We start from the raw sequence: 25,334 nt of genomic DNA, 5'->3' as shown, positions 1-25,334 counted from the left end.
GGAATACAGACAAGGTAGAGGGAGGGCTTCTGAGAAACCAAAGTATGTAAGATAACATTTTCAGACAGATGGGCAGAGAAGAGAGAGTCTGAAATCTGGACCATGTCTCACCTGGGCTACTGCAGTCACTTCCTCCTAACTGGGGTCTCCATGTTTGATGGAGACATCTGCAAATCTATCTTTGTTACTGTCAGAGTGAACCATGTAAATTACTCGTTACTTCCCTGCTTAAACCCTTCATTGCTTCTCTGTTACTTAGAAGATGGAGGCCAAGACCCTTAGACCTCTTGCTTTGTCTCCTACCTCACATTTTATAATTTAACAACAGGGAGCTTCTGGTAGTCCGTTTCTCTTGCCACCCCCATCCCCCTTTTACCTTCCCTAACCATTGCGATGGTTTGGATACCCTCCTCGGTGCTTCTAGGATATCCCATTTCTGTCATTGTACTTTGTACTTTGTGTTTCTAACAGTTGGCTTCAACACTACAGGGAACTTATGGAGTGTAGGCACTTATTCCCCAGGGATTAGCAGAGTGCCTGTGATACAATAGGTGCTTGGTTTGTCTAATTAGTGAAATGCCCACATGTAGTCTTTGCTAGAATGGATTTTTGAAGGTGTTTAGTTTCCTTTGGTAAGCTTAAATTAATTATTATAGTTGCTTCATCTGTTTGTGAGGAGGCTGCACTAGAAATAATAGCACGGCAATGATGGTCCAGGCCTCTGGAGTCAGGCTGCCTGGGTTCAAATCCCAACCCTGTGGCCTCAGTTTCTTCATCCATAAAATGAGACTAATAAAAGAAATGTGTTCTAAGGATTAAATTTCTCATTTAATCCTAGAGCATGTCTAGTGAGTATTCTTCACTTTATTTAATATTTTATGGGGTTTGTTTTAATTTGCTAGGCTGTTGAAAACATATACCGTGAAATGGGTTGGCTTAACAGTGGAATTTATTGGCTTACAGTTTTGAGGCTGAGAAAAATGTCCATATCAGCATGGTGCTGTTGTCTCAAAGACCAGCCGCTGGTGATCCTTGACTACTCTCTCTCTTTCTCTCTCCCTTCTCTCCCATTTATAAAGGACTCCAGTAAGAGGATTAAGACTCATTCTGAATGAAGTGGGTCATACCTCCTTAAAAGGTCCTACTTGCAGTGGGTTCACACCCACAGGAATGGATTAAATTTAAGAACATGCCTTTCTGGGGTATATACAGCTTCGAACCACCACAGGTTCCTAAAAACAATGTAGGTGTTGCATTTTTATAAATCAAGCTATATTTTAGATTTTTAAAGGGAATTTAGTTAAAAGAGGTTGTTTGATGACTATAAATAGCACCAACATTTTAATAGTTATCCAGATAGAAGTCCTCAGGATTTTCTTTGATAGCCTTTCCCTCATTGTACCCCACAAAAATCCAGACACACATACCCACACTTAATCAGTTGGTAAATCCTGTAAATTCTGCCAGCAAAATGTCTCTTCCCTTCCAGGTAATCCTATATATCTTATTCAGATGAATCTTCCTAAAACACAGCTTCAGTAATGTTATTCCTTCTTAAAAACTCTGCATGGGAGCCCACTGCCTGCTGAATTAAGTGCTGTGTGAACTCCTTGACCCAGCTTTTGGTGTCTTCTGTGGAATGGCCCAGAATTCCTTTCCGGTATTGTCTCCTGCCACTCTCCTGGATGTGCCTCATGCTTCAGACTGGACCACTCCTGGTTTCCCTGCATAAGCCTGCTTTTCTGCCATTGGGTGGAATGCATTTGTTTGCTAAATGTGCACACATACACACACCCCAACACTGACTGTTAAAATTCTCCCTTTCCTTTAAGACAACCCAGATGCCACCTCCTTCTTGAAACTTTTTAAAATCTCTTCCCAGCCAAATTTGTTCCCACCCTCTTCCTCCGGACCTGTGGAATACAGTCCCTCTCTCATAGCACCAAGGTTCTGTTTGTTCAGTCTGGGTCCCTAACTTGTTATCCCTTCTCAATCACAAGTTCCCCACTTGTGATTTATTTCTCTGAATCTCATTCTATCCAGTATTCTTGCCCTTCAGTGCTCAGTAAATATTTGGACTTTCAGTTTGTTCTTAAAATGCTTTTTGTGGGGGAGAAGACAAATCACCATTACTACTTACAATGTATATTCTCCCAGACATTTTATATGTTTATGCCATTTTGGGGATAGGCACTGCTATGCCATAGGGGGAAACTTATGTCTAGAGAGCTTAATTTGCCCAAGGACTTGAGACATACAACTGATAAGTAACTAGTAAGCTAGTAACAAAGCCATTATTCACAATCATGTTCAACCTGTCTTATCCCCGAGTCCACAAACCTCATAAATGAAGTATAACACTGTGCTACACTTTCTACTTTTCAAAGAATAAACACTACTAGACTGATATGCTCCAAGAGTAAAGAGATGTATCTCCAGTACCTTATACTTATTAAGTACTGATTAATGTTGAGCAAGTAAATGTGTGTAAGGGAGTTGTTTCTTACTTGAATTTTTCATTCGAATCATAGGAATAGGCAACAATACCTATAATTATGTATAAATAGGTAAATAGGGCATAGTGAATCCCTGATTCCTTTTTTTTTTTTTTTTTTTTTTACTTTGAAAGTACTCCAAATCCACAGCACAGCCCCCCAAAATAATACAAACCCTATACATAGAACACCAACATACCCCTAGTCACCCACCCCCAGATACCCATATCCACTGTGCTGGTTTGAAGCTGTTATTTACCCCAGAAAAGGCCAAAGGCCTTGTTCTTTTTTTTTTTTTTTAATTCAGTTTTATTGAGATATATTCACATACCCTACAGTCATCCATGGTGTACAATTAATTGTTCACAGTACCAACATATAGTTGGCCATTCATCACCCCAATCTATTTTTGAACATTTTCCTTACACCAGAAAGAATAAAAATAAGAATAAAAAATAAAAGTAAAAAAGAGCACCCAAATCCTCCCCCCATCCCACCCAATTTTTCGTTTAGTTTTTGTCCCCATTTTTCTACTCATCCATCCATATACTAGATAAAGGGAGTGTGATCCACAAGGTTTTCACAATCACATTGTCACCCCTTGTAAGCTACATTGTTGTACAATTGTCTTCAAGAGTCAAGGCTACTGGGTTGCAGTTTGATGGTTTCAGGTATTTACTTCTAGCTATTCCAATACACTAAAACCTAAAGTGTTATCTGTATAATGCGTAAGAATGTCCACCAGAGAGACCTCTCAACTCCGTTTGAAATTTCTCAGCCACTGAAACTTTGTTTCATTTCGCTTCCCCCTTTTGGTCAAGAAGATGTTCATTTCAATCCCATGATGCCCGATCCAGGTTCATCCCTGGGAGTCATATCATGCATTGCCACCCCTGTCAGTCAGGTCCCACGTGGGGGGAGGGCAGTGAGTTCACCTGCTGAGTTGGCTTAGCTAAAGAGAGAGAGGGCCATATCTGAGCAACAAAGAGGTACTCAGTAGGAGACTCTTAGGCAGAATTATAAGCAGGTTTAGCTTCTCTTTTGCAGCAATGAGCTTCATAAGGGCAAGCCTCAAGACAGAGGGCTTGGCATGTCAACCCGTCAGTCCTCAATGTTTGTGAGAACATCAGCAACAACCTAGGTGAGGAAGTCCAACACCTCTGTGTTTTCCCCTGGCTCCTCAGGGGTCCCTGCATATATATTTTTATTCTCTGTCCAAATTACTTTGGGATGTGTCGCTGTTTAACACTAACCTGTACAAACCTACCAGATATCACTTCCTATTCAAAATTCCATATAATTATGGTGTTTGAACAAGCTGACTGTACAAGTTAAATTGTTGTACTACATGCCCCCTTGAGGAGCCTGTGGAGAATGCAGGGGTATTCGCCTACCCCACCTCCATGGTTGCTAACATGACCACAGACATAGGGGACTGGTGGTTTGATGGGTTGAGCCCTCTACCATAAGTTTTACCCTTGGGAAGACGGTTGCTGCAAAGGAGAGGCTAGGCCTCCCTGTATTTGTGCCTAAGAGTCTCCTCCTGAATGCCTCTTTGTTGCTCAGATGTGGCCCTGTCTCTCTGGCTAAGCCAACTTGAAAGGTGAAATCACTGCCCTCCCCCCTACGTGGGATCAGACACCCAGGGAAGTGAATCTCCCTGGCAACGTGGAATATGACTCCCGGGGAGGAATGTAGACCCGGCATCGTGGGATGGAGAACATCTTCTTGACCAAAAGGGGGATGTGAAAGGAAATGAAATAAGCTTCAGTGGCAGAGAGATTCCAAAACGAGCCGAGAGATCACTCTGGTGGGCACTCTTACGCACACTTTAGACAACCTTTTTTAGGTTCTAAAGAATTGGGGTAGCTGGTGGTGGATACCTGAAACTATTAAACTACAACCCAGAACCCATGAATCTCGAAGACAGTTGTATAAAAATGTAGCTTATGAGGGGTGACAGTGGGATTGGGAATGCCATAAGGACCAAACTCCACTTTGTCTAGTTTATGGATGGATGTGTAGAAAAGTAGGGGAAGCAAACAAACAGACAAAGGTACCTAGTGTTCTTTTTTACTTCAATTGCTCTTTTTCACTCTAATTATTATTCTTGTTATTTTTGTGTGTGTGCTAATGAAGGTGTCAGGGATTGATTTAGGTGATGAATGTACAACTATGTAATGGTACTGTAAACAATCGAAAGTACAATTTGTTTTGTATGACTGCGTGGTATGTGAATATATCTCAATAAAATGATGATTAAAAAAAAAAGTAGTTAGCAAATTTCAAAAAAAAAAAAAAAATTGTTGTACTACAGAAAATATAGATCCTGCACCAAATAAACATCTCTTCCCTTGGTCTCACACAGAAATTGAAGTTTTGAAACACAAGTCAGTATTGTCCTTTACCCTTTGGCCCGATTTGCCCTAGTCCTAACCAGATCTGCTTCATTCATATCTCTTTTTCAGCTTTTTTAACAGTTGCTGTATGTGCTAATACTGACATTCATGTCTGCTGAGCTCTAGCTCTGAGGTTCAGTTGTCACACAGATACCCAAAGTTCCAGAGACCTATCAGGTTATATACAAAGGGTCAGCATCTCAGAATTTGGAGATAGCCATTACAATTCAGGAATAGATGTGACTGCTATAAGAGCTTACAATCTAGGGACCATTACAATAAGCATTCCGCTGATAAGCTGTGCTCTAAGATTCAGTTTTGAGTTTACACATTGTAGTTAGTCCATATGGTGAGGCATTATCATGTTTGCCTTTGTTTCTAGGGTACTTCAGTCAAAATGCTATCTACAGGATCCATTCACCTCGTTGCGTGTCTCACAGCTTCACTCCTTCTGGCAGTTAAACAATATTCCATTGTATGCATACACCACAGTTCACCATTCTGTTCTTCAGCTGATGTACCCTTAGGCCACCTCCACTCGTTGGGCCGTGTTCTTTTTTTTTTTTTTTTAAATGTTTTTATGTGTGTTTTTTTAAAATTCAGTTTTATTGAGAAATATTCACATACCATACATTCATCCATGGTGTACAATCAACTGTTCACAATACCATCTTATAGTTGTGCATTCATCACCCCAATCTATTTTTGAACATTTTCCTTACACCAGAAAGAATCAGAATAAAAAAAAAAAAAGCACTCAGATTATCCCCCCATCCCACCCTATTTTTCATTTAGGTTTTGTCTCCATTTTTCTGCTCATCCATCCATACACTGGATAAAGGGAGTGCAATCCACAGGGTTTTCACAATCACACTGTCACCCATTGTAAGCTACACTGTTACACAATTGTCTTTAAGAGTCAAGGCTACTGGGTTGGAGTTTGGTGTGTTTACTTCTAGCTATTCCAATACATTAAAACTTAAAAACTAGCTAGTGTTTACTTCTAGCTATTCCAATACATTAAAACTTAAAAACTGCTATCTATGTAGTGCATAAGATAAACTTAAAAACTCAAAAACTGCTATCTAACTTAAAAACTTAAAAACTTTAACTTAAAAACTTAAAAACTTAAAAACTGCTATCTATGTAGTGCATAAGAATGTCCACCAGAGTGACCTCTCGACTCCGTTTGAAATCTCTCAGCCACTGAAGCTCCATTTTGTTTCATTTCACATCCCCCTTTTGGTCAAGAAGATGTTCTCAATCCCATGATGCCGGGTCCAGATTCATCCCCAGGAGTCATATCCTGCATTGCCAGGGAGATGTACACCCCTGGGAGTCAGGTCCCACGTAGGGGGAGGGCAGCGAGGTTACCCGCCAAGGTGGCTTAGTTAGAGAGAGAGAGGGCCATATCTGAGCAACAAAGAGTGAGCCGTGTTCTTTCAATTCATTCTGTAGGTGCAGATCTTTTGTGAGTGGAACCTTTTCGTTAGGTTATTTCAGTTGAGATGTGACCTAGCCCGTTCTAGATGGGTCTTAATCCTTTTACTGGAGTCCTTTATGAGGGGATAAAAGACAGAAAAAGCCAGAGAGAGCTTAGAGAGAAAAAGCCCCAGAGGAGCTGAGAGAGTCATTGAAACCAGAACCCAGGAGTGGACCAGCATACATTGCCATGTGCCTTCCCTTTGTGACAGAGGTGTCCCAGATGCCCCAGCCTGTCTTCAGGGTCCAGGTATCATCCTGTTGATGCCTTAATTTGGACATTTTCATGCCTTGGAATTGTAAATTTTAATAAATTGTAAAAGCCAATCTGTTTCTCTTATATTGCATTCCAGCAGCTTTAGCACACTGCAACATCCACTAACTCCAGAATTCTACCACCTTTGCCCTATCATTCCATCTGTCGTCCATCCGTCCATCCATCCATCCATCCATCCATCCATCCATCCATCATTTATCTATTTTCTGAACATTTGAGAACCGGTTACGCATATCATACTCCTTGAAAACACAAAATACTTCCATGTACACCTCCCATCAACAAGGGTATTCACCCGTGCAATCACCCCAAGTGCAGCTATCAAGTTTAAGAAAGTTAGCATTGATATAAAGCTTATATTCTCTATTACCTTTTTTTCTTATGTCCTAATAATGTCATTTTGAGCCTTTTCTCCTCCATTCTTAGAGCCTATCCAGTTATCACGTATTGCATTTCATTGTCATTACCTCTTTAGTTTCTCTTTCTTTTTTATAATTGTGGAAACAAATATGCAACATAGATCTTACCATCCCAACCCCTTCTAAGCATACCATTCAGTGGGATTAATCATACTCACAATGTTAAAGTACCCTTAACACCATCCATGACTAAAATTTTCTCTTCACCCGAAACAGAAACCCTACACTCACTTTGCATTAACTCTCCATTGCCCCTGCCCCCCATTCCTGCCTAGTAACCTGAACTCTACTTTCTGTCTCTAAGAGCTTGCATATTCTCTGATACTGTCTTTGTGGTTACCATGGGCTTAAATATCCTAAGCCTATAACAATCTCATTTGCTTTGATACCAACTCACCTTCAGTATAATACACAAACCCTGTAGCCCTCCGTGCCCCCAACTTTATGTAGTTCTTGTTGCATATTACCTGTTTATACATTATGAGCCCCAAATCATTAATTTATCATTAAATTTTATGCATTTGCTCTTTAGATCCTGTAGGAAGTAAAGAGTGGATTTACCAACCAAAAATACAATAGTACTGGTATTTATATTTACCGATGTCATTATCTTTACTGAAGACCTTTATTTCTTCATGTGGCTTTTGTCTAGTGTCCTTTCCTTTCAAACTGCATAACTCCCTTTAGCATTTCTTGTAGGGCCGGTCTACTGATGACAGAGTTAAAGATGAGAATCCAGTTACTGGTAGAGATGAGGAGGAGGTAGCGATATTGGAGAAAAGAAGGAAGTCACTGGAAAATACCCTTTAGAACAATTTGTAAGCCTAAACTACCATTTGGATTCATTTTGTCTCCAGCCAGTGCACAGAGGGAAGTGTTTCCTGGCTTAATTTGTTGACTATTTCTCATTGATTCTAAGTAATTTCGCGTCTTCGTTACCAGTGCTGATAAATCAAACATCTGTGATTTCCTTGTTTTCTTGAGGGACTAAGAGTAATACAATCATAAATTACCCAGTGCTACAATCCAGAAAAACACTTTGTTGCCATATGTAACAACAGACTAGGTATCCTGCTGCTGTGCTGAATTTCTGTGTGGTTTAGCCTCATGTGTAAGAAAGAGCCATGTCTTTAGAATCAGGCAACTTGGGTTTGAATTTCACTTATTTAGCTGTGTATACTTGGGCAAGTTACTTAACCTCTGTAAAATCTGTTTCCTGTTATGTAAGACAGGATCATAAGACAGTTCTGTGGATTAAATGAAATAATATATAGAAACAGTACAGTGTCTGGTACTCTATAAATGTTCGTATCTAAAGCAGCCCCATCCTCCAAATAAATGTAATATATGAGTCTTTTATTGCATTTATGTAACCTTAATAATCTGCATCTTTTTTTTCAGTCTCCCTTCACTAAATCATCAGATTCTCCTCACTTTCCTTTATCCTATGCCCACATGTGAATTAGCTAATTATATTTCAGTAAAACAGCTACAATTATGTTTCTTGTTTTATGCATTCTGGGAAAATTGTGAGAATTTTGAAATTTGAATTGTGTGTTCTGAGTACTTATTTAAAAGGGCCTTTTTGAATTTGGCTTTCTTGAAGCAAAGCTTAATGGTAATGACTGCCACATTTATCTCCCATAGCTTTACTTCTTTCTGCTAACTGGTTTGCTTGTTTTGATCAGAATCCTCGTAATTGATGTCCACCTGAGAAATTCTTGCAGATGTTACAGCCTCTGTCCAGTCTAGATAGCCACAGGAAGGTTCAGGTTTTTGTGAAATAGCTGCCTTCTTGGGCTATTTCCTATACGCCCTACAGCAATGTTGATTTTTGGGAAGCTGATTAACACAGCCTGAACCCGCTTCTTTGGTCTGGCATACTTTCTTGGTTAATTCACATGATTTGGAATTTATACATGGACACCTGGGACAATCTGTCTTTGCCTCAAAGGATTAAGTAACACAGTTTGGAGCTGACTTAAAACTATTTTATTTTCCCTCATAAATTGGGCCCTGGATATCTTTCATAAATCAGGAATGTTTCTTGGAAATGTAGTTCCCACTAAACTCAGTCCCAAGGGTCTTTTTCTATAAAAGCACATTCTTGTTTGTTCTGTCATAACAAATGTATTTGATGATTGTAATACCTTTGTTAGAAACATGATTGAACAGGAAAGCATATCCATTATAAATAGGTCGATTTGACATTAATCCATGTTCAAAGCATAAATATAGCTTTATTAAACACAAGACAACTCTAGGAAAATCTTTATTACCTTTTAAAGCAAAATGTCCTAGTTCAGCAATGAGTCTGAAGGAATCCCCTAATTTCAAAAAATATGTATTAAAACCTGATGTATTCATATAAACAATGGCTAAGGTTCTGATTTTCAGCTGTGGCTCACCCTCAGTGTGATCTTAAACCAGTGACTTGTCTTTTAATAGCATAATAACTGTTACATTATACTTTTGACATCTTTTGTGTTTTATTAGGAAGGTAGCAGAACTTACTACCACTTAGTAAACTTTGTCTCAGACACTGCAAGATACTTTACTACTTTACGTTTTCCTAATACAGCAGCCCTGTAAAATTGTCTTCACACTATAGATGAGCAGGTTGAGCCTGAGAGATTAGATTATTTACCTGAGGTTAGAGAGCTCACTGGTCAGTAGTGGAGCAGTGGTTTGAACCCAGATCTGTCTTGATATTCTTTCCAGTCTGCTCAGCAGAAGGGTAAAATCCTCATTTTCTTTTCCAGGTAAATGAAAATAATCCTTTTTATTTGCAAAGTATTTTATAGTGTTTTTTATTGTTAACATATGTAACAATTTTTGCCGTTTTAACCAATTTTTAGTGTACAATTTAGTGGCATTAATTACATTTACAATGTTGTGCTACCCCATCACCACCTGTTACCAAAACCTTTTCATCACCCAAAACAGAAACAGTATACCCATTAAGCAATAACCTCCTCCCTTCCCCTGGTAACCTCTAGCCTACTTTCTGTCTCTCTGAATTTGCGTACTCTAGATATTTCATGTAAGAGAAATCATACACTATTTGCCTTTTTGTGTCTGGCTTATTTCATGTAGCATAATGTTTTCAAGGTTCATCCATATTTTAGCATGCATCAGACCTTCATTTCTTTTTATGGCTGAGTAATATTCCATTGTATGGCTATAACACATTTATTTAAACATTCATCTGTTGATGGACACTTGGTTGTTTCTGTCTTTTGACTATTGTGAATAATGTTTCTGTGAATGTTGGTGTACAATTATCTGTTTGAGTACCTGCTTTCAGGTTTTTTGGATATATACCTGGAAGTGGAAATCCTATGTTTTAACTGTTTGAGAAGAATCGCCCCCCAAAAATCCTTCAATTTTAGAAGCTGTATCTTTTCTTTCAGACATTTAAAAATAAAAAAGTTATGGGGTTCATGGTTTCTAGCATCTTAGAGTTGCTGGTAAATCCTGTAACTTCTCATATTTGTAAACTGCCAGTTGAATATGTTACTTAATAGATTTTACTCATACATCTTGATGTAAATTGTTATGCAAATTAAATTGAGTTGCTTCACAGTTTTAATTAATATTTAGATGTAGATTTAAATTTTAGCATTTGATAACTTAAGTTTTTGAATATAAGAGCCTTACTTAAAATGGCAAGCTGGAGTAAAGTCTTAGTAATTATCAGATAAGTTATTGAGAAATAAAATGTATCTATGGTCTTTTATCAAAATGTTTTCAAAGTGAATTTCTATAGGATTTTCTTTTCTTTGTCTCTCTAAACAATGAGTGTCCCTCCTTAATTGAAAGTCCATTGGCACTGCAACTTTTGCAAAGTTGTGTCTGCAGGAGCATGTACTGTATTGTTTAAGGGCTAACATCCAAAGCACATTTCTACCCCAAGACTGCAATCAGATTATATAGCCTGCTTGTTAATTCTTACGATTGTTTGCTTCGTGATTATTTGCACTGAAATAAAGCTTTATGTTCTGTGGCATGGTGAGGGCAATGCTTTTTCTAAATGTAAAAGTTGCATTGACTAACTAGAGATTGTCCATATATCACAGTAACGGCCATCAACATAATTTTCTGCCCCTTTCTTACAAAAAAGTGGCTTACAGTGAATACTGTTCTGAACCTCATTTGGCTGTTATTCTTTTAAATTTGTTATAAAATGTACTTAGGCACAAGATAAGGCAATATTGCATATGTAGTTAGTGGAGCAGAGTTCTCTGTTCTTTTTATTCTTAAAATACTAATAACAATCAAGATAGCAGAGTGAGAAGTTTCAGGGCTCCATCCCATCCCCCCACAGAAGCTCTGAACAACCAGCAAGAACTGGCAGAAACATCTTTCTCAAAGCTCCAGAAAACAAAGGATTGCAGTAACAAGGTGTGTGCTGAATCAAGAAAAAGGCAACTTAAAAGTGGTTGGATCTCGTGGTGCCCTGGCTGACCACTCCCCCATCCCCTCTCTGGCTTGGCAGTGAACTGGCATGAGTGTACGTCCCTGGTTCCGGTGCAGAGTAACCCTTGTGCACTACCGGGAGCAGGTATATTGGGCCCAGTCTCTCTAGTGGAGACCTGAGGGATTGAACTAGGACACTCACTGCAGGCTCGCTGTCCCAGGCTCACAGAGTTCTCCTGTGGAAGAGCAGTCAATTCGTGGCTGCCTGGGGCAAGGGATTGATGCTGTAGGACATAGAGTGCAGTGCCCCAGACCATGTGGAAACTGTTCCCTAGGGAAGAGGGGGCATTTGTATCTGTGTAAATAGGGAAATTCCTAAGGTCACATGTACCTGCCTAACCAAGACTAGATGCATGTGTAGAAAAGATCAGGGGGATCCCTATGCTTTGGCCTCAGGTTATTCTCTACGTTCATGGTATGGATAAGCCCTACAGGAGAGTACTCACATACGTAGATCTACAAAGATTGGGACAGGTGTCCCCCCCCTCCCTTTTTTGTTGTTACCTCCTGGCATTCAAGAAAAGTTCTGTCTTAACACTAGCTGGATACAAACTTAAGGAATAGACACCTCAGAATCTAAATTGTGATTACATATTAAAATATTAAAACTTCCAGTTTCAACAAAAGATCACCAAACATACAAAGAAACAGGAAGCAGTGATCCAGGCAAGGGAGAAGATTAAAACATTATAAACCATCAATGAGGAGGACCACACCTGGGACATACCAAAGACTTTTTTAAAAATTGCCCTAAATATGCTAAGACCTAAAGGAAATCAGGAAAACAATAGATGAACACAGAGAATCTCAATAGAGAGGTGGAAATTATGAAAAGGAACCAAACAGAGCTGAAGACTACAGTAACAGAAAATACAGACTCCCCAGAGGAGTTCAACAGCAGATTGGAGCTGGCAGAAGAAAGAAGCAGTGAACTTGAAAAAGACAATTGAAATCACCCAGTCTGAGGAGCAGAAAGAAGAAAGAATGAAGAAAAGTAAACAGAACCTGAGGAACCTATTTAAAAAAAGAAAAAAAAGAGCAACTAAAGATACAATGACAATTAAATGCAATATGTGACCCTGGGCGGGATCTAACAAAGGAAGAGAAAAGGCTCAAAAAAGGACATTACTGGGTTATATGCAAAAATCAGAATATAGACTGTTAAGCTTTATAGCAATGTTAAATTTCTTGATAACTGCACTTAAGATGGTTACATGAGTAACTATCCTTGTTCTTAGGAGAGGTAAATGTCAGTATTAAGTGTTCAAGGAGCATGATGTATACAAACTACACTCAAGCTTTTAGACAATGGATTGATAGATGTATTGATTGATACAGCAAGTGTGGCAAAATGTTAAGATTAGTGGATCTGGGTATCATTGGTGTGGTGGATAGGTATTATGTTGGAGTTCTCCATAAGAGGTTTGAATTATTTTTGTTTCTTCCCTGTCAATTGGAAAGCATTTCAAAATAAAAAGTTTTTAAAAAGTACTATCAGATTAGCTGTTAAGGAATTGCTGCTTCCTAAAATTCTTTGTTTATCTATTAACCAGTTTTATGATGTCCTTTTGGGCACTAAGCGTACATTTAAGTACGTGCTTAGGTTGATTTGGAGTATGGTAATTTCTTTTTGAAAGAATTTGTGCCAATTCATTCTCCTCTCCAAAAGAAATGGTTTCAGAGCATGGGCCCTCTGCCTAATGTCAATTCCATAAGGCGCCTCTGAAGTGTTTTTTTTTTTTTTTTCCCTTTTCTTTTCTTTTTGCCTTGCCCTCCCACCTCCTCCTCATTACTAGACTTTGTCATGAAGAAGATGTGTGCTATAATCAGGCATTTCTTTATTTTAGGGTTATTTGTCATTTCAGACAGCATGGACCAAAAGAGCAGGCTTGAGTGAGGGGAGGCAGTTATATAAACTGTATTCATAGTTAAATATTTGCTTCCAGGGAAGGTGAAAAATGCTTTGTACTTTTTTCTTTGGCTTTTTTCTTCCAAAAGAACTTGTCATGCAACAACGAAAAAAGTGGCCAAGGGCAGAGAAAACTTTTTTCTTTTCCATGTTGGTTTGCTTTTATTGTAAGACAAACCTTTCATGTTTTATTGTTATGAAGTTTAAACCTGGCCTAGAGGTGCCACTCTTTAGTGGAAACAGCTGTAGAGTTGGTGTCCCCTGATCAGGTGGGACTTTCTTTGAAGCAACATGTTGCCTTTAAAAGGAAAATTGAGCATGTGAGAACTTGAACCTGTAAAACTCATCAGCGGTTCCACCATTGATTATCTCTTAAATAATTGAGATAGCTAACTTTGTAAAAGTTGGCATTTAAAAATCATTTTCTGGATTTATTTTTTTCTGAAGTGAATATCTTGTTTCTTTGTGTCTTAAAGTGTAGAAAAGGAGAAAAAAAAAATCACTCATAAGAATTTAACTAAGACCCAGAGCATGTTCCTTGATAACTTGGCTAGTCTGAACTGTGATTTTGGTATCATATTTATGATTGCAGATAATGCCTTTAATAGAATCAAAACTGGGTGGATGGGCATATACTGAATTTAGACAAGTAAATATTTTCTGCTCTGCATTGTTTGATCTTGAAGCATTTCTCATCATTTTGGTTGAGTGATACTGGTAGCAGTGGGCTTAACCGCATTCTTTTTTCTACTAGGAAAAGTTGAGCAACCAGAGAACTTTCTTTCCTTGGGGGAAAAATAGAAGAGACAGGCATGGAGTCAGAGGGAACAAGAAAAATGCTGAAACATTTTCCTTTTGGGCTTTTGATTTGGTGCCAAAAAATGCCTCCAGATGGAGAAGACCAAAAGCTCTGATTGTAAGCCATTATGTTTTTACTGTCCTACCTCTCCGTCCCATTGCCGGGTTTGAAATCTGTAAGCCAGTCCAAATCCTTTACCTCATTTTCTAGTACCAATTTACTGTCTTACTCATCTTCCAGCTGCAAGGGGATGAGGCAAGTCGCCTTGAAATTGAATCCTGTGCCATTTTATAAACCAGGCGAGAGCAGATTTTGCCAAGGAGTGTTGATGGGTATGGCTCACGTTTCTCTGAAGTTCTTCAATCTCGCCAGCCAGGTAGACTTGTCTGTGACATGTGCAATAGGATTAGCCTGGGAATGAATCTGAACAAGCCCTTGTGGCTTTGTGTAGACTTGTTACTACCCTGGTTGCCTAGTGTTCTGGGCTGTTGTGTGGGGAGCACAGTTCGTTTCTTGGCTGTATCTTTACTTCACTGGCAGGAGAAGTCTTGGCATTCTGATTTCCCTTGGGAGGTAGTGACTGTTGAGGGGTTGAAATTGTAGGGGAATCCAGTGTCTGTTCATAGTGGGTAGAATGGCTTTGGAGTCTGGCAGACTTGGGTCCTGTTCACTGCTCTACCATCAACTCAACAGATTATCCTTGGGCAAGTTATTTTCTGCATCTGTAAAATGGGGGATAATAACACATCAGGTTTTGGGTGGTTTAAAAGAGAATGTTTGGTACTTGTGAAAAATACTCAGATGTTAGTTCCCCTCCATTTTCATTATATCCACCTTGAATAGGTTAACGTTTGTCTGTAAACTGACAAGTTTTCCACTGTTACATTAAATTATATGGAAATTGGGATGGTACAGCTAATATTCAGATACTGCATTTTGAGTGGAGTGCCAGAATAGTACCTAATGCAGGGCCTATTGGACAGGGCAAAGAAGCAATTTTTATTTAAAATTCTTATTTGTATAGGATACAGTAATATGAAAACAATACATCATGGCCAAATACACATATAGGAGAGAATTGTCTGAAATCACCCTGAAATACTTATTTCAGGTCAACACCAGCTGGATTGATGCATAGAAGTAAAAGTAATTATTTGAATCAAAAAAGATGTGGATTAGCTTGCTTGCTCATGATGTAGTTCTCTGCTTTTGGAGCAGAAAGGTCAAGGTGGTTGACTGAGGAATACTTTGAATTTTCACATTGTAGTAGCCTGGAATCATGAAAAAAACTTTTTGAATTTCTGCAGCACAGACTTGAAAACGATTAAGGCAAGACTGGGACTTCTATGTGATGCTTAATTGTAAGAGGTTGGTCAAGAGTTTTGTTGGATCTTGGAGTTGATGCTCAGTAAAGAACATTATAAACTGCAAAATGTCTCTGGAAACAATTGCTCTCTCAAGCCGGGGGGGAAAAATCAGATTTTGGCTCTCTTCCCTGGTATGTTAGCTTGGTTTTTTGATGATGGTGAAATAAGTTTGTCTCAAAGTTTGAGACATGTACCACCTATAGTACCTATAGGGAAGTGATTTTTTTTCTAAGTGGTACCACAGACATATTTTTTTATGTTAATAGTTCTGTATTCATTTTATTACACCTTAGGGGAAAATATTGCTAGTACTCAAATCCATGATTTCACCAATATTATTATTTAGGGTGAGGCTAAAATTTTTTTTAATGCATGTGTTGATTTCTTTTTAAAAGAAAATAATTAAGTAAACAATAGTGCTGGCAATGTGTGGATTTACAGAACTTGTGAAGGTAGCACCGGAATGACTGGGCTTGAGAGATTCTGGAAAAATTAGGGTTTTGTCATTTTTCTCAAATGGAGCCTTCCTTCCTTTCTCCGTGCTTATATTCCTGTGAAATTTGATTTAAAGTTAGATATTGAAAATTTTTTTTTCTACCACACCATTGAAATAAGCTTGTGTTTGTTTTTTATAGTTAAAACTGGTTTTATTTGGAAAGATAGTGGTTAAAAATGCTCTATGAAAATGCCTACTTGACCAAAAGGAGGAGAAAGAAAGGTTAACAAGCTGAGGTTACAGTGGCTGAGAGATCCCAAATAGAGTTGAGAGGTTATCCTGGAGGTTTCTCTTATGCAGGCTCCAGCTAGACATCCCAAATGGCCACAGTACACCATGCCCTTAACAAAAGTAGTTCCCAAATACCTAGGTTCCTACCTGAGATTCTACAAAAGATTCACTCACCAAGTTTTTTTTTTTTTTTCAAGGAAGACAAAAGACAAAACTTGATTTGGAGACAGTAAAAAGGCTTAATTGTATTCTAATTTGAACAGCTAGGTTGTGTAGGGTCATTCACCAAGTTTTATCTCTCAGAAACTTAAATCTACCAGAGTGTTCCTATGCCAGACAAGTCCTAAAACCTAGAGGCAAAAGCCTCTTTAAGAACAACAATCAGATGCAGCCCCTTCCCCATAATGTCGACACCCCCTTTCAATATAAGCAAGTTAGGGTAGTTACTGCCTAGACACCCCTGAAGATGGAGAAGCAGATTAAGTGAGAGGAAGGGGTAGCAACAAACAAGATAAAAGATTTAACAAAGGTCTATGAAAACTGAAACTTTATATAAATATATATATTTTTTAGATGCTAGGGTGTTGGAATAGCTGGAAGGAGGTAAATGACTATAACCTATAACATTCTTTGAAATTTGCTCTATAGTTATTCATTGAATTGTGCTTTGAAAATCTTCACCTTTCTGTATATACCCTATATTTCATAATAAGGAAAGAACTGAAACTGTGGGACTGTAAACCATAACAATTTTTGAAATTACCTATATAACTGCTTATTGAGCTATACATTGAAAATTAACACCTTTCTGTATGTATATTATATTTTGCAATAATGGAAATAGCTGATGTCGTGGAACTGTGACCCATGACATTCTTCAAAATTGCTCTCTACTTGTTAAATCGTACTTTGAAAGTTATCACTGTTATGTATATATGTTAAAGTTCACCAAAAATATGCAAAAAATTCTCTGTGAGTAAAATGAGGGGAGGAATTAATCTCCACATTTGGGGCTTTCTCTCTGGACACTCGGACTTGTGTAATAGTTTAGCCTTTGGGAATTGTTCTGATCACTACTTGCTGTCTTTCTCAAAAACTTGCCACTGTACAAAGTGCTGAAATGACAAGGGGCACTTCCTGTTGACATTGTTTACCTGACTTTTGGTTGTGGCATCTATATGTAACATGGATGGGAGAACCCAGGTTGCCTGAGGCCATTTGAAAGCCCTGAAGAGAGGGTCTTATTCAAGAGTTCTATCTTGGCTTGTGTCCCGGTTGTCCATAGTCCCACCCACCCCTAGCCCCCCACCCGCCCTCCCACCAATGCCCCAGGCTTGTCTAGACATAGACAGAACGGTGAATAAAGTTTTTTATCTCCTATTGTGGGGAAGGGGACCAAAGTCATTTATAAATGACTCTGGCAACAAGAAAGAAAGTTGGAAATGAAAAAATCAACTCGGTACCAAATTATGAAAGAATAATCATCTGTTTTATAGATGTTCACTTTTAAGAAATGTTTATTTTATTTTTGTCAAGTTACTGGTGTTTATGAGAACTGACATGTCTTTCCTCCTCCTTTGTAGGTACTGGTTTTGGATTAGGAATTGTTTTCTCCCTTACCTTCTTTAAAAGTAAGTGTGACTCTTTACTACCTTTCAACATAACGTGATAGTGTATACCTAGTAGGGGCACTTCAGGAAGGCACATGTAGTTGGCTGCCAATCCATCCGTTTCTGAGGTTAGAAAGGTGAGTGTAAAATGAGCTAGACCAGAATTTGGACGCTGAAGAGATCAACTGGGTTGGGCATCTCCAGAATTCCTCCAGGCATTGAGTCAGGGTGCCTGATATCTTAAATATGAAATCATTTTAAAAGCCTGTGCTTCATGCAAGTGAGTCATTTGGCCAAGTCTATGCCCTCAGATATTTCTCATTGATTGTAATTTTTTGTAAAGAAACTTGAAAATGAGAGTCCTCCTGGTCATAAAAACAAGTGGATCAGAAATACACATGCTTCTTGGCCAAAATTTCTCCTATGCAGGGGGCAGGAAATATCCCTTTCATTCTGTGGAAGAACTTCTGAAGTTTGGCTATTGAATAGAAGCCAAAGGGGTCACTTTGCCCTTTTCAATGAAGAACTGGCAGGGAATATATAACTGGTGAATCATAAATAACTATGGTGCTGATATGAAGTAATAATTTACAGTATTGGTTTACTATAATCAAAATGTCTAAATATTAGTGACATTCTTATATATTTTTTAAAATTCAAATACCTTTCTGAAAGGTATCATTACTTCTGATAAGGTTAAGAAATTAGTTGAAATGAGCAGATGATTAGAGCTGACTTAGAAAAGTTAAACAGTTCAACTCTGTCTTCATATTGTATCCCTCATTTACCTTGAACTTAGCAGTGTAAGTGCTTGATCAATTTTGCTAATAGACCTCTTTATTTCTGCCATTAATTAAACATTGACAAAAATGTATGGTATGTTGCAGTCATCAGTGTGATGAATATTGAATGAATATTTTCTGAACCCTGCACAAATGTAGGTAAGCTAGAAAAAGCTTTATCATCTAATGGTTCCCTTTTGGGATTTTCCTTTTTCTGCTCACTAGGAAGAATGTGGCCGTTAGCCTTCGGTTCTGGCATGGGATTGGGAATGGCATACTCCAACTGTCAGCATGATTTCCAGGCTCCATATCTTCTCCATGGAAAATATGTCAAAGTATGTGCAGAAATGATATTTTTCTGTCTTTCTAAAGAGAAAGAGGTAGTTTCTGCTGAGCCTCTGAAGAAGTCTTTAGTATGCCTATAAGTAATAAACTGTGTGTATCATTGTGGCTCCCTGGAGGTCCTGATTGCTTTTTGGCCTTAAATGACGTTAACACTGCTTTGGTGCTAAAATTCTCTCCTCTCTAGCTTCAGACGATTGGAATTGATGAAACGGCATGAAAGTTTACCATCAATGGTGAGGTAGATTTGTGTTAAATATCTATAAGGAGTGCTTTTTAAAAGTTCAGTATCCCAGATGCCTGTAAACATCTATACATCTTCAAGCTGTATCTAAAGACTGCAAGAACTCAGCCATTATTCTGCTCTTTATCAAAGGGGACAGGTTCTTGGTTCTTGACTGTAAGTCCAGCATGATTCTGCTGAGATCTGTATCTTCAGATGGATTTTTAATGATTCAGACAAGCTGGAAAATTGTAATTGTTGTTATACATGCCTCCAGAGGGAAGAGGGTGGCGTGCCTCCTGAAGTTTTTGTGTAGCAAACTTGCCCTTCAGATGGTTGGTTGCTCTGGGGTTTCAGTGAAAGGATCCTGGAAGGCTGGTGTTTCTCACGACAGAGGTGTCCCAGGGTCCGGGACAGAGTAGGCACTCAAAAAAATGTACAGTGAATGAATGAAGTGTATCATTATTAGATGTTAGTGTTAATGGCCTCAGCCTTACCAAGGCCTGATCTTTGTAGCAAAATGAGTTTCGTGTTGCCTGGATGCATAAAACCACCATCCATTTTCCAGGTTACCCTGAGCTCCAATGACTAGGCAGCAGGGGGCTAGTGGAAAGAGCAGAGAGCTCAGGAGAGACCTGGGGTGAGCCTGGGGCCATCATTTGCTCCTTACCTGATCTTAAGTCGTTTCACTTCTGAGCTGCTGTTTTCCCATCCATAAGATGAAGGTAATAATTTCCACCTTACAGGGTTGTTTTGGGTAAATGAGATTGTATTTGTGGAAATGTTTTTAAGCTGTGAGGTGCTATATAAATAGGAACACTGTTTTTTATAGTTGAGGCCAACCAAGAAAGGATGATTGACTTGCCCATTGTTCCACCATAACAAGTAGAGCAGAAAATGTGGTACAAATGAGTGTCCTGATTCTGATAGAGAGCCGTAGCCACAAGGGTCAGGGAATCTTGAGTAACAGTCTCCCACCTCAGCCCGGTAGCCTCCATTTTAGAACCTGCTGGGACTGTCAGCTGCCTTCTGACCAGTCTGTATGTGCTGGAAAGAGAACGGGGAGCAGGGAGAGCTGGCCAGCTAGGAAGCCTGGCAGGACTTTGTCCACCCTCCATATTAATGAGCCATCTCTACGCCGAGGCGAGGGTGAGGTAATCTGGGGGACAGTGCGAGAAGAGGCACAGCTGCGTGGCACCAGAGCTGGCGACCGCACTTTCCACTGTTCTCTGACTCCTCGCTTTCCTGGCACTAGAGAGTGGTCTGTTGGGGAGAGCAGGACAGGCCAGGGAGGAGCTTCAGGTCTTTTAATTGTTTAAAATGTTTTCATTGTTCCAAACTGAGTTGTCATGGGTGATGGCTCTAGGGCAATTATATGCATATTACATATTTAATGGCTGGGAGTTACTGTGGAAAATATTGTTCCATTTTTTGCAGCCTTGTGTGTACTGCTCCAAAGTGGCTTTGTAACTTTATCTGAATTTGACTCTGTGCCTCGATGTTGTCATCCTCTACTCTGAAAAGAGGAGCAAAATCCCAGTTTGCTAGGCTGTGCGGTCACAGCATGGGGACTGCTTGTGGAGTGCCTGATGTGCCCTGTAACGGGACTGTCCTAGGGGCTTTATCTTTATGTTCTTTCTCTAGACCAGTCAATAGATCTGAGGGAGAGGTATTATCCTCATTGAGCAGATGAGAAATCTGAATTCTGCTGAGGTTAAGAAACTTGCCAACGATCAATCATTACTAGACTCTCGATTCCGGGGCCCTGCTCTCTCCACTCACCTGTGTTCTCTTTAATGAGTTTTACGTATGCAGTTAGCCAGGCACTGATTGTTCAGCCCTATTCTGCTCCTTTCCTTTTCTTCTCCCTCTAAGGTTAGGGGAGTCACTCTTTTACGAACCTGGGTGGGGTGTATGCAGTCCTCGTGTAAAGGTGGTTTTAACGTTAACAGTATGCTAAGGGTTTGACCTTACTGGTCTGTTTAGAGAGGGTTGTCAGAATGCTCTGCACAGTTCTCATCTGAGTGTTCTTGCTTTACAGGAGCAGTGATTTACACCCAAGAACATCCCAGTGGGAGGCAAGGAGAAATCATGTTTATTCCTCAGGAATATTGACGTGCCCTGGAGTAAGCTGATGTTCTTCTGTAACAATGTTATCAGTAATGCTTTATACTCCAGCACACTGTTTATGTAACTGAAACCAAGTCTCTTTCTTATTTTGTATTTTCTTTCTGGAAATTGCAAGGAGGTGGTCTTGAAATAAATTAAAAATAGGAAGCCCAGTGTACTGCATATGTTTCTTTGCTTCTGGTGGCTGAGGATGAGGACAAATCTATTTGAATTGCCAGCAGGTGTAACTGCCTGGTCACAGCCTCTCTGAGCAGTCCCCTAATGGGTCATTTTCAGAACTGTTTCCACCTCATAAATTGGAGATTGCAGACTGCTGCATTTGTCTGATGAAGGTGACTGATTTCTCAAGGAGCCTCTCCTTGCTGTAGCAGCTCTTTAAATCTGTGTTGTTCTCACCAATAAATCTGGCAGGGCAGGTCACAACTGATGTGCCCATTGCACTGACGTCAATAATCTGTGTGGCTGGGTCACCTCATTGACGTTATGTCCTTTGGCTTTCATAGAACTTGACACTGTCCAGGCTTCAGCACTGAGGGCTTTCTCCTGGCTGATGGGGGAAGCTCATGGCAGACGTCCCTGGCTGGCAGGCCACATGTGGGATTGATTTTATCTTCACCCAGCAGCTGAGGTTTGAGGACAAAAGGGCTACATCGAATGCCCCTTTGTTAGCTTGTGCTTGTGGTTTCACTTAAACCAAGGAGGCTGGACACAGATGTAGTTTGTAAATATTATTATTATTTTTTTTTTGGCAGTTTCTTCTGAAAAATGTACAGAGACCCAAAGCCAAACCTATCATACCTTATTTCTCTCGCTTTGTAAAAAATTTAAGATGGGCAGAGCTTGATCCCACTTGCTCCTTCATTCTTCACATGTTTACTAAGTGCCTGCTATGAGCTAGGCACTATTCTAGGCAGCAGAGATAAATGATGAAAAGACACAGCCCCTGCCTGCAGGAAGCTTTGTGTCTGAAAGACAATCACATCAACTCTTCTGAGACAGAGGATTGTTTCAGCCAGCTGTGGGTGTAGGTAAAGTGCAGTGAGAACAGAGGAGGAGGGCAATCAGGAATGGCCTCAGAGAGGAGGACAGAGATGAGCTGGGCCTTGAAGTCGAGTTAGGCATTCCAGGCAGGCAAGAAGGCCCAGAAGCCTGACAGTAGGAGTGATTTAGTATACGATGAGGATGCAGGGGCAAGAGAGAGGTGTGGAGAGGTGGGGCTGGGTGCCAGGTGTAGAACTAATGTCTGACCCCAATTCTGGAAAATTGATTAGACTTTAGTTCTTGCAAGTGTTACAGCCATTGGATTCAGGATAACAAATACTCCACTTTTCCCTCCCTCGTCCTTTGCCCCACTTCCCTCTCCAGAAAGTCATGCCAAGCTCAAACCAGAATGGGCAGTGGTGTCTCTGCTCTGCAAACCATCCAGGTTCCTCTGCTCTCTGCGCTGTCTTGCATCTTTGGATCAGTGAAAGCCCAAAGATGGGCTGAGCCCAGAACTGTAAGGCATGACCATGGCTTGCCACCGCCACTCTGCTGTTTCTTTTTTACTTTATCCCTTCATTCATTACCAACCCAAGTAAGTAAAAGAAAAATAACCTTGCGACCTATTTTTTCTCTTTCAGTTGTCTTCTCCGTATTTGTTTTAAACGTTAATGTTTATCCCCAATTTTCCCACCATTTCCCCATCTTTATTCAGGCAGAGGGAAGAATAACAGATCCCCTTCCAAAAAAGACAAAAACAGAAAACACAGCATGCCCACTAATTCTCTAGAAGTGTCAGAAATATATGGTGTGGAGAGATGGACACTGGAATCCAGTTTCTCGCTCTCATTAGTCATTAGGCTTTAGGCATTTTTTTGGATGGATCCCTTTGCCCCCGGGACCGCTGAAGCACCACTACATGTTTTGGTAATCTGGTCAGCTTTGGGAGGGAAGAGATCTGGACAAAGGCCAGCCAAAGGAAGCGTTGGCTGTTTGCTTTAATTCCCAAGTACTTTGTATTCTTAACAGAGGCTGGCCCAAAGCACAATGCCTGATCTTGTCCCGGCTCCCTGCCCCCATCTCAAATCAACCTTCGGAAGGTTCCAGCCTGCTGGCAAAGGCACACATTCTGTTGTACTTTAAATTTCATTAGAAATTCAAGTCCTCTTGGGGTCCTATTCCCTCGTGGGGTCGTGAGACCTTCTGGAACCAAATACAAGGAAATTCATGGATTTGGAGCAAGAGAGTGATGGGAACCCAGCTGGGCACAGGATACTGAGATAAAGCTGTGGCGCCCCAAAAGTGGCCTGCACTGCCAACATATATAAATACATAGTCTGACCTTGAATATTGTATAATTTGGCCCAGAACAATATGTATTTTGAACTCATTTAGGTGAATGACTTTGGCATTCCAAGTACCCACCTGGGGAGGCTTTATCAGACTGCATTTGCCTTATGCAGAAGTATGCCTTTGTTCTGAGAAATGGCCTCGAAACACGCTCTGTTGAGCTGTCTCCTTTAGTGAGTGTCATTGTTGCTCATCCATTTCAAAAGATCCAAGGATGCAGTCTTGAAATCCTGCTTGTAGGAAATGTAGAGATTGTTAACAAAGAAGATAACCGTGTAGTTTTGCTTTTAGTTTTCCCAAACCTCACTGTTTACATTTTTTTATGTAACCGAGCCATAATTGCATTTTACTCGTTGTGATTCAATCCGATTGTATTGTTGGACTATTTTTGAACCTGTCCAAATAAACTCTGCAAAGTATTTCCACAAGGATGTACTCCATGGTGCTGGAACAGCCTTCAGCCTAAATGGTGCTGAGATACAAATGGTTTCCTGTTGCATGCTTTCTAATTACATAAATGCAAAGGGGGTGGAAGGGAGAAAGTGGAAATTCTAAGTACCAAAAGGAATTAAATTCAGAATAATAAGCTCATCTGGAAGCTATCACCACTCTTTTCTTTAAGTGTGCAGCAATCACCACTTCCTCTCGGACACCAAAGGGTGATGATGGAGTAAACACAGACCCAGGGAGGAGCAAGTCCCGTGTCCACTGAGCACCCTCTGTGTGGAACAAGTGTTAGAGCCAGTGACTACTGTCACAGTGATGAAGTGCTCTGAAGGAGAAGGGTGTGGGAGGGGAGCAGGGGAGGAACAGGACAGGACGGTGGAAGAGCAGAAGATTTGGAGTAAGGACTTGGGTTCAAAGTCCTTCTCCGACATTTGCCATGTTACTGTGGGAGTTTTCTTAACCTCTTCAAACCTCAAGTTCTTCATCAGTAGAGGGGAAAAAGAGAATTCCTACCTTATCGGCTTTGAGGGTCAAATATGTGTGTTAGCAAAAGTGTTTAAAAAGAGGCTGTTGATACTGAATCAAAATAGAGTACACAGTATTAGTGGAACCTAGTCAGGGGACTGCTCCAGAACAGAAAGAGGGCATAATCCTTAGTCTCAAGTAGTTGCTTCATTGGGTCAAAATCAGCAAGATCTAAGGAAGAGAGTGAGTTCCTGGTAATAAAAACAAAAACAAAACAAAACAAAAAAACCAAAAAGTTAGAAAACACTGCGCATCTCTATAAATAAATATATATTAATGTCATATATTTTCACAGTACCCCATTGAAATACATGAATAAAGCCACCATGGCGTCTCTCCTGAAACTCCAGCCTAGCTCTTTTAAAAAAATCCTGGTTGTTTACTTGAACATGTGGTCTCAGTGCTAGGCTTAGGAGGGGAAGAGGGAAAGAGGATACTGAAGAAGTAGAATGGGAACCTGAGAAACCCTCAAGGAGCTTCCAGCCGGGTTGGAAACAGCTATTACTGAGTATTTATATTCAGGATAATTGACTTCAGTTGTAAGTGGGGCGGGGCGGCAGGAGGCAGGGAAGTGTCAAGAATTCTTAGAAG

General features: G+C 39.9%; 1 protein-coding gene across 1 annotated transcript in view; it reads left to right on the top strand.

Moving 5' to 3' along the window:
• The window catches only part of MICOS10 (mitochondrial contact site and cristae organizing system subunit 10), a 46,115-nt gene extending 24,523 nt beyond the window's left edge, over nt 1-21,592 (top strand). Inside the window, exons 2-4 of the mRNA XM_037828343.1 lie at nt 17,937-17,984; nt 18,971-19,080; nt 21,352-21,592. Of these exons, the coding sequence (XP_037684271.1) occupies nt 17,937-17,984; nt 18,971-19,080; nt 21,352-21,360 (167 nt within the window). The 3' untranslated portion in view covers nt 21,361-21,592. The remainder of the gene's footprint in view (nt 1-17,936; nt 17,985-18,970; nt 19,081-21,351) is intronic.
• The last annotated feature ends 3,742 nt before the right edge of the window (nt 21,593-25,334 follow it).

The sequence above is a fragment of the Choloepus didactylus genome, chromosome 2 (assembly GCF_015220235.1).
Source record: "Choloepus didactylus isolate mChoDid1 chromosome 2, mChoDid1.pri, whole genome shotgun sequence".
Classification (NCBI taxonomy): domain Eukaryota; kingdom Metazoa; phylum Chordata; class Mammalia; order Pilosa; family Megalonychidae; genus Choloepus; species Choloepus didactylus.
This window is presented reverse-complemented; position numbering and strand designations above follow the sequence as displayed.